At 37.2% G+C, this 14,766-nt stretch overlaps 1 protein-coding gene across 1 annotated transcript in view; it reads left to right on the top strand.

Moving 5' to 3' along the window:
- Window positions 1-455: 455 nt before the first annotated feature.
- The window catches only part of LOC104157611 (succinyl-CoA:3-ketoacid coenzyme A transferase 1, mitochondrial-like), a gene marked incomplete at its 3' end in the record, with an annotated part of 22,254 nt that continues 7,943 nt past the window's right edge, over window positions 456-14,766 (top strand). Inside the window, exons 1-2 of the mRNA XM_009695016.1 lie at window positions 456-554; window positions 12,420-12,527. Coding sequence (XP_009693318.1) covers window positions 456-554; window positions 12,420-12,527 — 207 coding nt within the window. The remainder of the gene's footprint in view (window positions 555-12,419; window positions 12,528-14,766) is intronic.

Raw genomic sequence — 14,766 nt, 5'->3', positions numbered from 1 at the left:
TATAAAAGAATATATATGAATATGTAATGTTATATATTTTTTATATATATAACAGAAGTCTTTGCAGGTTAAACATCTAGGTGGTTAGTCAGGGATTTTGACTGCATGATTGGATTTATATGTCTGTGTTTTGGCTAAATCCTGAATCAGAGATGCTTGTAGATCTGAGTTTAGATGACTCAGTTATAGAGTATAGACGTTACAATATCATTTCCCAAAAGAACCATAGATGAAAGATTTGAGTGGACACTTGTTGGAGAGTAACTATAAAGTGCAAGCTCACGATCCTTAGAAAGCATAGAAGGGAAAATGGCAAAATATCAGGAATGCTTCTTAGGAAGTCTGATTTTGTGAGCATAAAGACTTACTAGATGAAGATTTCTGGGAGGTATAGCTAAGAAGAAATGAAGTTAGGGAACAACTGTGTTAAAAGCTTGAGAGTAAAGTTTTCCAGCATGGAGACAGGATTGGAAGAGCAGTTGGAGTTTGACCATGATCACAGTCATTGCAATCTCAAACACCGAAAAAGAAAAATGACAGAAAGTGAGACCAAGGTCAGATGTTTGAGGCTAAGCATTACAAAACTCAAACAAAAAAGCTTAAGCATATAGGAGCAAACTCAGAAATCTCCAGCCCAGCACAAAATAATGAAGACTTGAAAGCAGCAAGCAGTCTTTCTAAGAATACATACATAGTGGGCTGGGAGAACAAGGGAGTTGATACTACAATGAAGAGAGTAAAATTACCAATGCAGAGTACAAAGAAGGCTGAAGTGTTTAGTGCCTTTTCTGCTTGAGTATTCAGCAATGTTAAAAAGCAGTTTGGTGGCTATTATGGCACCAGTCATAGAAGGTTAAAGAACAAGTCAGAGAAGGATTGGAATTGTAATCCAGGGACTACTAGTACTGATTTGGAAAAGCAGCTCCTAGAAACATTTGCATGCCATTGCCACAGTAATTTTAGTTTGCCAAAAAGAAGCCGGTGCCCAGATTTGAATGCTCTTTTGTTGTTTTTATTTCCCTTCATTGTATTTGATTCCTTGCTTCTGTGTATGCATGTGTTTATTAAAAGACACAACAGAAAACCAAAGCAGTTTTACAACTGTTGTGCAGAGCATCTTACGATGATTTGAGAAGCACTGGAATAGATTGGACTAGAAGGGAGTTCATAAAGTAGTTCTTTTAACGTTTAGTTTAGCTTCTGATTTTCAGGGGAATAAACTTCCTTAATGGTTAATTTAGCTATGTGGTTTTGTGTTGTTTTTTTTTCCCCCCTACGGCTGCTTTTCTTTTATATATAACCTCTAATTATGTGGGTTCAGATTTGGCACTTCATTGCATGGGTAGTGAATGTTAAGTGGTTAAAATTCATAGCAGATCAAATTGTTGCTGACTGCTGTTCAGGTAGTTTTACCTACACACAACATTGTGCTGGAAGATCTGAATTTGTTTTTCTTTTATCTGTCTCTCATATTTTATTCCTTTCTAAATTGATACTCTCTTGAATAAGCATCATAAGCTTTCTCAACATTCAGCTTCAGAAGTTCATTGCAGATGTGAATACAATCTTCAGTGCAAAAAAATAATTTTGTCCTTGTCACGTATGTTAAGAACAAATACAACATTCAAAAAGAACAAGTTAAAGAAAGTCCATGGTTAATCAGTAGACACTGCAGATTGTCAGGAAGTCAGTGTGCTGGGGAAACTGATGGAAAGGCTCTGTTTGCTCCTAAAGCTAAATTTAGGGTTGTTTTTGGTAACAATTTGTAGAAAGCCTGATACACTGTGCATTTGAAGTATATTTCATTAACAGTACTCATGTCCTGTATCATGAGAATTTGAAAATTAATAGGATTTAAAATACTCTAGATTTAACTTTTCATTGTAAGTACTAATATGTACAATAAATTAATAATTCTTATGCCATGCCTTGTGTGTAAGGTGTGTTAATCAATGATTTATTATCAGTCTGCATTTTATATCACACATGGTTATATCACTGAAAAGATGGTGCAGAGAGATTTTTAGGCATGATTCAAGGAATTTATATGCATATATACTTATATTTTTGTGTCTTAAAGGAATAATTTGTTTTCTGTGCTATTAACATCTCTGATGGATGTTACAGGAAGATCACGTGAGTAATTGTCTACTGATGTGAAACAAATGCATTTTTTCAGGTGGTCAAAATACTGAGATTTGAAAAGCTGCAGCCTTATAACCACTGCTGCAGTGAGAATTTTGGAGTAATTGTTTGAATCAGTAGCTCAGATTTTAGTCTTCTCTTGCAGCATCCTTCACTGCAAGTGCTATAGAATAGAATTACTCAGTGAAGAAAGTGAGGATTTAAAGAGAAGTAAAGGATTGAGATACCAAGACTGTCTTGACTTCAAATCATGCTGATTTTTGAGGCTACAGAAGATGGTAAAAGAATGGATGAGGACCACAGAGTAGTTTTCTCTTTCTGTCTTCCAAACAGTTTCCTGGTGTTTATTTGAAAATCACCTAGTCTTCTGTTTTTTTCCAAAACTGCCTTAAATTGCTTCATAGAAAACCTGCACTCATGAAGTCCAGTGTGTGGAAATGCACTCCCATTGATATTTCCATGAATTAGATACTAAGTTACTCAGTTTGCTGCTTGTGATTAAGCTGGAGAATGTGATAGCTAAACAAATCTTAAAACAACTTCATGGTTAAACAGGTATTTTGGGTTTTTTTATTATAGAAAACCAGGCATATTTCTTTTTTTTTTTAACCTTCAGAAGAAGTCAAATGTATCAGTTCTTTTCTTCTCGTTGAACAAAACGGGGAAAAGCAAAGAGGAGACCTAGCGTATATTCCTGATCAAAACAGGGGAGGTATGTAGCCACTTGGCTGTGTAAGCAATGCGCTAAGCAGCACTTGGCTCCCTCCAGGCTCTCAAAGTGCTGAATTTCTCAAACACTGAGCATCAAGAGCTGCAAATGAAGGTAGAAATGCATCTAGCAATTAGTTTTTTAAGTAAACTAAATTTCCCCCAGTACCTTCAAAACAGATATTTGCATTTTTATGCCAAAATCTTTTCCTGTTTGAATTCCAGGCTGATGGAAGTTATATGGATGTCTCATGGTTCTCCCTTGTTCTTTTAAGTGAATTAGGCAAGTTCTCATGTACCTTTGTTTCTGTTGCTTTGCACTGTTGGAGTTTTTTTGTTTTGCTTTGTTTTGTTTTGTTTTTTTTTTTTTTAATTGTGTATTTTGAAAAGTCTTGTAGCTTTTGTAACATCTTGGGATGAGGCCAGCTGAGAAACAGGCTTCCTAGCTTGGGCAGCAGCACATTCCTGATGCTGTGGTACTTGGTCGTCTCTTGTAGGACATTTAGCAGGGGTTATGTGCTTTGTGTTTGCCTTTGCCGCTAGCAATTAGAAAAGACCTTTGTCCCCTCATGCACACCAAAGTAGACTATCCCTTGATTTTCCTGAGCTATGTATGCTATGTATGCCCTCAGTATGCCCTAATTTTACATTTAGAAATGTAATGGTAGATGTGCTTCATAAATTCAAAATTAGAACTAATTTGGGATTTTTAGAAGCTCCAGATTTAAAGGACTAAATGAAGCCATCGTACAAGTAAGAATGAATTGCTGTTTGTTATGAATTCAATCAGATTCCATCAAAGCTGTGCATACGCTAACCAAATGTATCCAACTTACGGGTCCGCCAGCAGACTTATAGGAAAGGGGAGAGCCAGAAGTGTTATATGAAGCTGGGCACCCAACCACCCACTTCCAAGACATTGTCTAGTCTTTCAGACACAAGAAGATCAAAAATTGCTAAATGAATATGAAGGTTTCTGAGAGCACTGAATTTTTCTTTCAACAATTCAGAGGAATCAAAGACAGCAAAGAAACCTATCATTAATGTATTTCTATTTTGAGAGTGCTGGGGAGGGAAGGGTTAAAAAACCTAATGGTTTATATAAAAACCAGTTTAAATAAGTTGCGTAAGACTTCTGTTGGGAATTTTAAGCCAATTGGTATTGGCTTGATGTGCTTCAGTGGTTATTCTGCCTGATTAATAAATACAGAGACAGAATAGAAAACTTGGTATGATCAAGAGATTAGAGGTCATCTTTGTTATGACTTTGAATATCAGATGTGACAAAGACAGTGTTTCACTGTTGCTAGAGGGAAAGAAATAAGAATTTTCTTATTAGGCTGTGATAGGCAAAAATTTTTATTTTTATGGTGTGAAGGGCTAGTTTAACATGTTTCTGTCAGCTTCAGCATCAAATAACATTTTTGGTTGTGTGAAGCATTTTATTCTTGTTTTTTATTTCCACGTATGTCTAGTGCTTTCCTTTCCAGGCAGCTTTCAGGAAGGATGATTAAGTGTAAGAGAAGTTTTGTTTTTCTTAAAATTTGTTACTTACAATCTCTTGATGTAAGCCACATGACATACTACCATCAGTTGTTTTCTTTCTTCCAATCCTGTCCTTGAAAAATACTGACTACCTTCTTCCTTAACACTGTGGAAGAGTTTTATTGATCTTGAACATTTTGGAGTTTGGGGATATCTGCTATGATTCCAAAAGTGAAAGGGACCACACTGATCCCTCGTTGAGAAAGAAAGTGGTAGCATATAAAGTAGTTTTCAGAAGTCTTTGTAAAATACCGCTGTCTATAACGAACATCTGAAATAAGGAGGATAACTAATACATGTGTGCACATAAAGTACCATTTTGAGATGATGCCTCTTTTTGTTGCCTTTATTGAAATACCTGCGGGGTTTCTTTTTCTTACCAGAGAGAACCAGCAACATAATTTGTTACAAAATAGCTGCTAATCTATTGTTTTACCTTGATTACCTTCCTATGTGTGTCCTGCTTAGCATGCTCTGGTCTGATGCTTAGAGCTACTCCTTGAGTTTGAGAGTGGTTTACATAGCCTGGAAAATACTAAGAATTCTTTCTTGGATGGTGCAATTAAATCTCTGGGGTTTTTTTGTTTGTTTGTGGTTTTTTTACTTTTCTACCTCTCCCCTCAGTACTTAAATTCCTCTTAGTTCATTTTTGAAAGTAAAGCTTAAATCTGTCTCCTGACCTTTAAGTTACATTTCTTTGAATGCACTGGAGATGAGATCTCTTTCAGTCTCATTTCGTTTGTTGTTTCTCTGATACGAGTAAGAAAATAAAATTTTTGGTTGAGATTAAAGCTAATTTTTTCTTTTTAGGTTTTGATTTTTCCTGATAATAAGTGAATAATTTTAATTAAAAATGTCAGTTATTTCTTTTTACCTTGTAACCAGTTCAAAGTTTTCCAATCTAATGTATTTTGAAAATGAGCAATGAAGTACAGGAATAATCTATTTGAAGCAATGTAAGTTTTGTTTGCAAAAATGTTAAATGGTATCATTTCAGGCTAGATACTAGGAAGAACTTCTTCACTGTAAGAGTCGTTAGGTATTGGAATGGGCTCCCCAGGGAGGTCGTGAACTCAGCATCCCTGGAGGTGTTCAAAAAATGTTTGGATGTGGCACTTTGAGACATGGTTTAGTGGGTTTAGCGGGCATGGTAGCATTGGGTATATGGTTGGACTTGATGATCTTTGAGGTCTCTTCCAACCATAATGATTCTATGATTGTATGATTCCAGTAGAGTTAATATTGTTAAAAGCCTGTTCTGGAGTGGAAGGATTTGGGATGCAGTCAGTTACCTTATTCAGCAGAGGTACCTAGTACAGGTTAAACAGATTCTTTTGCCATTAGCTAGCCCTTAGGAAATGAAGACTGTGTTTGCCGATTGCAGGGATTTTGTTTGTTTTCTTCTGGCTCTTCTCCCATTCTTTTGATTATGTGATTGAAAAATATTATGTAATGTAATCTAAAAAATTTTTTCCAGAACTGCCGTTTCCAGAGCTGAGAAGGCAATTTTCTATGTATTCCATGTGTATGGTTACGTTTCATTTTGTGTTAAGAACTTAGGTACTGAATATAAATTGGGCATTTCATAATTGAAAGATGAGAACATAATTATGTTCCCATTTTTGTGTCACTACTGTCACCCAGTTGAGTATAGTAAAAATAAGCACTGAGCACTACAAAATCACCTAATTCCGTGAAGAAAGCACAAGTCACAAAATGTGATCACAACCCTCATGGGTTCATTGTGGCTTGTATCAAAACAACCATATTTTAAGAAGGGTTTAGGAAGGAATTACTGCTTAGGTGTGCCTCCTGCACAAGGCTGGGTTCCTTGGTAATACTGGGACTTCTAGATTGCTGGATCTTAAAGTAATCTTTCATACTTTTAATTCAGGTAATTTTGCAGTAGAAAAATAATGTAAAATCCAAATTAATCAATTTAAGGAAGCAAGAAAACAGCTATCATTTATCACTTCCGCTTTTTAATGCAAACAGGATTATACAGACCTACTCGTGCAAATCATCAAACAAGCAATTCTATCAATTTAATGAGTAATTTCAGTGACGAATAATAGTTAGTAGACTTCGCTTTTTGCTTCATTACCTACTCTGTGAACATCTTGGGGGAAAAACCTGCAAGTTTTGGTTTATACTTACAGAACACATTTTTACAGTGTATGTTTATAGGCGTGGCAGGCATTTATTGCTGAAGTAGCTACTCTTTTATAAAATCACTTCTATTGTGATTTAAGTGAGTCTGCTTAAGTAAGTTTTTATTTTGGGTAAAACTGCCCAGTTAGAAGAAGAAGAAAAAACAAAAGGTGAAAATACATTGGTTTGTGAATTTAATCTTTTTAGGATTATTCCTTTGAGAAATTTCAGTATCTTCTGACTTTAAACATGCTCTTGAAACTTAAGAATATCGTGTATCCTGGCTGTTGTAAAAGATGACTAGCTTAAAAATTTCTGAAGAAGTGTAGTTCTGTGTATATGGTAGAACTTTTTCAGAGGCTGGTGGTTAAATGTTTCATATTCTTTCATGTATGCACACAGCTTTACATACAGATAGCTTTCGCAAATAATCAAGTAGGCTTCCTCTTTTCTTTACGGTTGTTATCCCATAACAGCTATGAGTACCTATAGAAGGTAATTTAGTGCAGTCTGTTTTCTTCTTTGCAGTCTGTGGTATACGGTGGAGGAAGGTGACAAATGCGTAGAATAGAAGGGGGTGGTTGGAGGAAACAGGCAGCAGGTGCAGAGAAGCGTAAGAGAAGAGATTAAGCCTGAGGCAACTGGAACTGGAGGTAGTAGAGGAGCTTTAGAACAGAGGAAAGAAAGGTGAAATGAGTATAATCTAGCAGGGGCTCCTAACTTAGGAGGATCTGTAGTCACATAGTGAAAAACCTGGAGACAAACCTAGGAGATTTATGTCAGCTTTGCTTCCCTAATGATCATATATGACATACTGGCAACACACTTCACTGTTTTTCTCTATGGTGTTCACAGAGGATAACAGTCTACTAGAAACCAGGAAGAAATAAAAAAGTACATAGGATCTTCATTGGTATGCAACAGGCAAAGAAAGAACAGCTGTGTTCTATTCCTGTATTGCAAAGAGAAGGAGGCATACAGTGAAATTACAAGAGATAATGAGAGATGTTTTTCATACTAGTTAAATTGTAGAAATGCAATGATAGAGTCTTTTGGGTTCCAAGGAAACTATTAGACAAGTTCGTGGTCTATCAGAAGGTATGAAGCAAGGTTGTCTATGTCCAGCCTCTGACTGAGGACATCCTGAAACTGCACATTGCTAGGAGCTGGAAGAATATAACCAAAAGTACCATGCTGTCTTTTAAGCTCCAGTTCTTCACCAAGAACAACAGTTACTGGACTAAATGGACCTTCAGTGTGACCCAGATCAGTCTCATTAGGCTAAAGTTTCTCTAATAAATCTGAACTTTACAGATTTTTACTGTTCCCCTGCCCCTCAGTACGCTTCTGAAGACCTTTATTCCAAATCTGATGTGAGCATAATATGGTGATTATTGACCAAGATGTGCCTTTATCAGACTACTTGGTGCTTACTTTTTAAAGTTGTTGTAAAAGTCTGTTCTTCAGGATGGCTATTGACTGACCGTAATTTGATTACCACAGGAGTTTGGCAGGACTAGAAATTTCATGGTCTGGCTGATCTTAGAGTTAGAAAAAGACAGAACTGAACTCAGAAGATCCTCTATCACTCTGCATGAAGGCAGAACCAAGTAAATATTAACCTGCTTTGCTCTTTCCTGTAGCCCAGTAAGTTTGTATAGTGTGTTCTTAATTTCCAGTGACCTCTCTTCAGAGCGTATTCCACTTGTCATGATTTTATAAATGTTGCAATGAATTTTGCAGTGACTGACTTTTCCAGTAGTGAACTGAAGAAGTGCTCAAATGAGTTTGTCTTGAATGTCTAAGAGGCTACATTTGATTTCATTCTTCCATTGTTTTGGACATTTGACCAGTTGTAATGTTTATTCTACTTATGTTCTGCTGAGTATTTTTATTATTTCAGTTTGAAGAACTGAAGTGTACTAGGATAATTAGGATAGTGATAGAGAGATTTAATAAAGCAAGTATAAAAATAAGCTACTTAAAAATGCATAGGTTTTGTTAAGCTCTCTCTCCCCCTGTCTCTTTCTCTCTCTCACCCACCCACACATATACGGTTTTTATTTTTTTCCCATAATAAGGAATTATGTTGTCATTTCTGGTTATAGCTTAGTTTTATGAGAACTAAGATTTAAAACTGAAACAGCTGAAACCATTTACCATATCATAAAGGACATAATTAGGCTGCAGAAATAGGTTAAAAGGTACATACTCAAAGGAAAGACCTTTTTGTTTTCAAGCGTTTTGGCATGAATAGTTGTGTTATTGTAATTTCCGTGCCAATTTTTGGTCAAGAACCAGAGTTCTTTATCTTTCTTACTGGAAGTCCATAGCCTTCAAGGTTCCTTTTATTTCTCTGGAAGCCTTCAAAAACTCTGGTATAAAACTATGGAAGAGTAGCTGAATTTCCATAAGCAAAAATAAAGCAAGCTACATTAAAAAGGGAAAAGTAGATGTAAATTACAGAAGGAAGTGATATAGTGAAACAAATGACCATTGATTCTGTGAGTGATGATACCAAAAGGAATGGCAGAAGGCTCTTGTGAATCATAGCGAAGAACAGCTTTTATGTTCTGGGTGTACTTGCAGATAAACCAGTATTCAGAAATGATTGAATTTATTCATTCTACTCCCATTGTCAGCAATCAGACAAGATCTGCAAGAACATTCATACCCAGGAAGAAAACCAATACTGTGAAACTTTTGAAACAATGAAAGGATTTTTAGGCCATGCATCAGAGCCTTCCCAGAAGAGGGAACTCAGCCCATGTAGTCTCTTGAAGTTACTCTTTAACTTTACCTGTGTAGCAAAGATGTAAACATTTTCTGTCTTCTTGCACATTGATGAAGTTAAGATTCAAAATGAACACATGTGATCAAGGTACCAGAGTATTTTGATTTGCTAATTAAAAAAAATGCAGGAGGTGGTCTGCCCTGATTAGTTCCTTTAGTTCTCTCTTTATGCTTTGCCAGACTTTGTGTCTCTTGGGTGGGATGCTGTATAACGATTTCTGATGTTTACAAGGGATTCAACTGTACATGACAAAATAAAGCCTGAGGCAAGGTAAGTAGAGAGAAAAAAGAACAGAAGGATAGGTGAAATGGAGACCAGAATAGGAAGAAAACACATACATCCTTTTAATTATTAATATGGATGCTCTCCTGCATGTCTTATTGAGGTTTAGGCTGTGGATGTGTTACAGAAAAGAGTCATAAACGAATATGAAACCTGAAAGGGAATTGAATATGCCCAACAGTGAACTTTATTTTTGCATTATCTAGAAAGGTGCTTGGGTTATGTCTTGCAGTGGTCACAGAAAGTTAAGTTGCATGTTCCTGTAGCCACCAGGTTTCCCGGTTTCACTTTTGTTGGCACAGCAGCATCTGCGGTAGAAGTGCTGGCAATACTGATGGAGCCTGCTGGCAGCCCATCTACAGTGTCTTAGCTGGAGTATCATCTAGTTCCCTGTGAGCAGAGTTGGGAGAGCTGGAGCAATGAGGTGATGTTTGTACTTCCCCTGCACAAATTCTTTGTTTTTCATACAAACCTGCTGATTAATTTCACTTGCAGAACTGGATGATATGTATTCTTGCAGACATAACATTCAAATTTTTAATCTTTTTCAAAATTCCATTTTATTGCTATGTGGATATTTTAACATACTTAATTTTAATTACATTTGATGCTTTTTTCACATAATGGTGGAACGTGGAAGTTGCGAAACACCAGTAAGAATAGTGGAGGGCTGCCTGTGAACGCAAAGGTGTTCCAGTCTGCAGGGATCCTTAGGCTCATTTGAAATCTCTAGGACAAAATACAGTTTGTCTGTGTTGTGTTCATTTAGGATAATATACAGAAATAATAAATAATTATGTTGATGGTTCTTGTAAGGAAAAGCTATCATGCTGACTGCTGTTTCCAAAGAGACAAAATACTAACCAATTAAGGCAATGGGGTGACTAATAACAAAATCCAACAATTTATTGTTGCATACATTATTTGTTCTGTGTATTCTATGAGAGGAGAGACACAGTGTGTCAGGTTTTCTGAGAGCTTAATTCTGTTGAAGTTGGTTGAATTGTGCCAGTAAAGATTTTAGTTTCATACTCCCAGCTGCTGCAGCAAATAAATGTAATTCTTTTACAAGAAAGTTCAAATCAGTAGCAATTAGTATTCCCCAGGCCTAATTTTCCACCTGATAAGTGAAGACAAATTTAATTAGAAAAGGTGAATTTGGGAATTCTGCTGGTAGCAGATCATCTGCTTGCGTATGGCTTCATTGAAAAATCTTGTCTGCTGCTTCTACCTTTCAGGCATGTTCTGGTAGTAGTTGCTACACCAAGAGTGCAGTGTGCTTCAGTTGTGTGCTTTAGGATTTTTTCATTTTACCCTGTGTTTGACTTGGTCTCCATATTAATTTTAAAATTCATGTATAAAATAATAAACTTCAGGCGAGATAGGACATCGATGTGATTGCACCATTTTTTGTGACTACAGTAGTCTGAATTTTAAAATACTGATTTGATTGCCTCTCCTTATTTTGTGGATAAGGACTTTCGGGATCTGTGATTCTGCTCTCCATGAACAGGTGTTGTGACTGTGGCTGTTACTGCCTCTTGCTTACCACCTTTGCCTTACAGATTTCACAACTTGTCTCTTCCTGTCTGTTTATCCCAGGGATTTTTTTAGGGATCATCTGAACCTGATCCTTTTCCCCTCCCTCTGCTGCTTTTAAGGTGGATTTGTTTGTTTGTTTATTGTCACACTGCAAGGCACAGTAGGAGGGTAATTGTCTGTCAGATGTACTATTGATTTTATTATTGATCACATTGTGCAGTAACAATAGGATGCCAAACTGAATTTTAAGCTCTTTAATGTTGCCTCACTGGTGATGGCTGCTAAGTGATGTATCCCTACTGATATGTCATACCCTGGGTCTTATTTTGAGGTTCTTAGACTTTGGACATTCTTGAAAGTTTAACTAGTTCCTGGTGATAAAGCAGTTTGGAAACTTATTTAATTTCTTTTTAAGTAGATTGTTTCAGATGTTATCCTTGACCTGTTGCTTTGATAGACATTTTCTCTGTGGTCGGACGCAGGTACAGCCAGCCCTAACAGTAGTGTCTGTTTTGTGCAGTGAGATGTGCTCTCTGCAGCTGAGACTTGTCAGGGAAAGCATCAGGCATGGCTGAGGGTCTGTGCTGCAGACATCTGGCTGTAGCAAGGTCTTCAGCTAGACCACTCTGAACTTAGATGTAGAAGGAAGGAAAATCCTGTTGTCTGCAGTGCTCCGAATAGGTGGTATTTCAAATGTACTGTGTGTGGATTGGTGCCATTTCGTGCTGAATCTCTGTTTCACTAACTGTAGAGACTTCTAGATCATCACATCTTTCTTGTAATCAATTATTACAGTTCAAATATTTTCAGTTTCATTTTTGAGTACACTCTGGAGAAACTTCAAGCCAGCAAGCCAGCTTCTGTGTTTGTATCCTTAGAATTCATACTTCTGCTTTGTACTCTGACTTTTTGTTACCAGCACATTGTTTTCTTCTGTTTGGATGGAAATTATTTGTAGGTACAAACAACTCTGAAGTAACTATACATGATATATTTCTTCAAGATGGTCATACAAATTGGGCTATTAAAGCATAAACAACTTTCAATTTCTATGTAGAAATATCCTTTGAAAGAAGAGGAAAGATAGGCACCTAAAATAGCATATTTTAAATGGTATATCTATTTTTGACCCATTCCTTAGTTTTCTTGAATTGATCCACTGTATATTTAATATTTGAAACTTAATTGCTAATAAAATCTGTCATTGTATACTTTTTAATAAATATTTTCACTTTCTCTTTTTTCTTTGTAGGTGGAAGAAATCGTTGATATAGGAGCATTTGCCCCAGAAGACATTCATGTTCCCAAAATCTATGTTGATCGTCTGATACAAGGAGAGAAGTTTGAGAAGAGAATTGAAGTAAGTAGCTGTGCTTCTTGGTCACAACATATTTCAACTTGGGATCTATTTTAGAATTTACAGGGTTTTTACTGTAGCCACTAAGTCTTAGCACTGAGAAAATGGTGTGAGAAAGACCTGTCAAGTTTTGCTAAGTAGTGGAGTTTAGGTAGATACTTAAGTAGTTAGTAGTTAGGTTGAGGCCTGAGAATTGTGCCTTGTTTCTTATACCTCAGCATCTCTGGTTCAGTCCCTTAGTAATTTAGAGCAACGGCCTGTAGTTCTCAATGGCTTTAACGCAGTTGAAAATTTGATGGAAAATGCTACTTCATTCTCCTTCCTTCTCTCAGTTTACCTTCTGTAGGCACAACAAGGGGAACACCTAGACTAAGAGCTGACTCCGAGAATTAGATACTTTCTTTTCTATTGGAGAGCTTTCTACATGGGCACATAGGACCAATCTCAGCCCATTTTGTGCCATGTATTGAATTATGTTACATTGCAAAGGCCCTGGAACCTTTCTTTCCTTTTCTTTAATCAGGAACTTTTTTAGACAGTGGCATTTCTGATCTGAATAAAAGATGTCAATAGCTATTAAAAATTGCAGCAATAATACTCTGTCACTGAAAACATCCAAGAAAATCACAATTGTGTAATTGTTCTTTGTTTCTGTGGCTTTACCTCACTCAAGCTATGTCCCTGTATTCATTTCGGTGATGTGACAATGCTCTTAAAGTGCAATTGAAAATTCTGTATTTCTCCTGTGTCTCCATACTCTGGAGGTGGGAATTATTCAAAATGTCATCAGAAGAGCTGGTGGAGGGGGAGATACATGACACAAGGAAAAAAACATCTTGAAAAAAAAAGTGCAGAAAGCAATTGTAATAATTAAACTTTTATTATTAAAATCAAGCCACAAAGTTCTAGAAAGTCGTACAAGGCCTTTTCTCTGAGTAAACTCTTTCATGAATGTTAAGGTTAAAAAGCTTTTTTTCTTCCTTCCATCTGTTCATTCTGCAAAAGCATATTGCATGTTGTTGAGTATTTGACTGAAAACAGATGTGTCAAACCATTTTTTTTTTTTGTGTGTTCTTTTTTTCTTTCTCTGGGCTTGTTATGTTAGACTGCAATTAATGGCCTGTTTCCTTCTTCTGAATGGATGCAATATCTCACAGTAAACCTTTACCTTTTGTGAAAGAAATCCATTTGCATTTGTTAAACTGCTGTTCCTATTGCAGTTTGGCAGTGGGTGAAGAGGTGGTGCTCTGTGCAGGGAAGACTTTTATAAAAACACCTGATTTTCTTTGGCTTGGCTGCATACGTGAATACACCTACCTTGTCAACTGTCCTCTTCCCTGTATGCTTAAGGAAAAAAGGAAGGGATGAGGGGAGCTACTATAAACTGCAGATCAAAGTTGTGACAGAGATTGATTTTGTTTGTGTAATTTTGTAAATGTGGCAGTGGCGCCTCTTATTAATAGAACTATAGGAAGGAAAGAGCAGATTGATTTACTCTTCCGTAAAAGATTATATGTGAATGAAGTGGCTGTACATATGAAAGCATTAAGTATGATAAGTGGTAAGAGGAGAAATGACGAATAAAGAGAATCACAGAATGGTCGGGGTTGGAAGGGACCTCCGGAGATCACCTAGTCCAAGCCCCCTGCCAAAGCAGGGTCACCTACAGCAGGTTGCACAGGAACATGTCCAGGTAGGTTTTGAATATCTCCAGAGAAGGAGCCTCTGCAACCTCTCTGGGCAGCCTCTTCCAGTGCTCTGTCACCACCAAAGTAAAGAAGTTTTTCCTCATACTCAGATGGAATTCCCCGTGTTTCAGTTTGTACCCATTGCCCCTTAACCTGTCAGTGGGCACCACTGAAAAGAGTCTGGCCCCATCCTCTTGACACTCACCCTTAAGGTATTTATAAGCACTGTTTAAGATCCCCTCTCAGTCTTCTCTTCTCCAGGCTGAACCGACCCAGTTCCCTCAGTCTTTCCTCATAAGAGGAATGCTCCCGTCCCCTCATCTTCTTCATGGCCCTCCACTGGACTCTCTCCAGTAGTTCCTTGTCTTTCTTGAACTGGGGAGCCCAGGACTGGACACAGGACTCCACATGTGGCCTCTCCAGGGCAGAGTCAGGGAGGACAACCTCCCTCGACCTGCTGGCCACACTCTTCATAAGATATCCCAAGATACCATTGCCCTTCTTGGCCACGGGGGCACATTGCTGGCTCCTGGTCAACTTGTTGTTCCCCCGGG

The sequence above is a fragment of the Cariama cristata genome, unplaced genomic scaffold (genome assembly GCF_000690535.1).
Source record: "Cariama cristata isolate BGI_N322 unplaced genomic scaffold, ASM69053v1 scaffold3532, whole genome shotgun sequence".
Classification (NCBI taxonomy): domain Eukaryota; kingdom Metazoa; phylum Chordata; class Aves; order Cariamiformes; family Cariamidae; genus Cariama; species Cariama cristata.
This window is presented reverse-complemented; position numbering and strand designations above follow the sequence as displayed.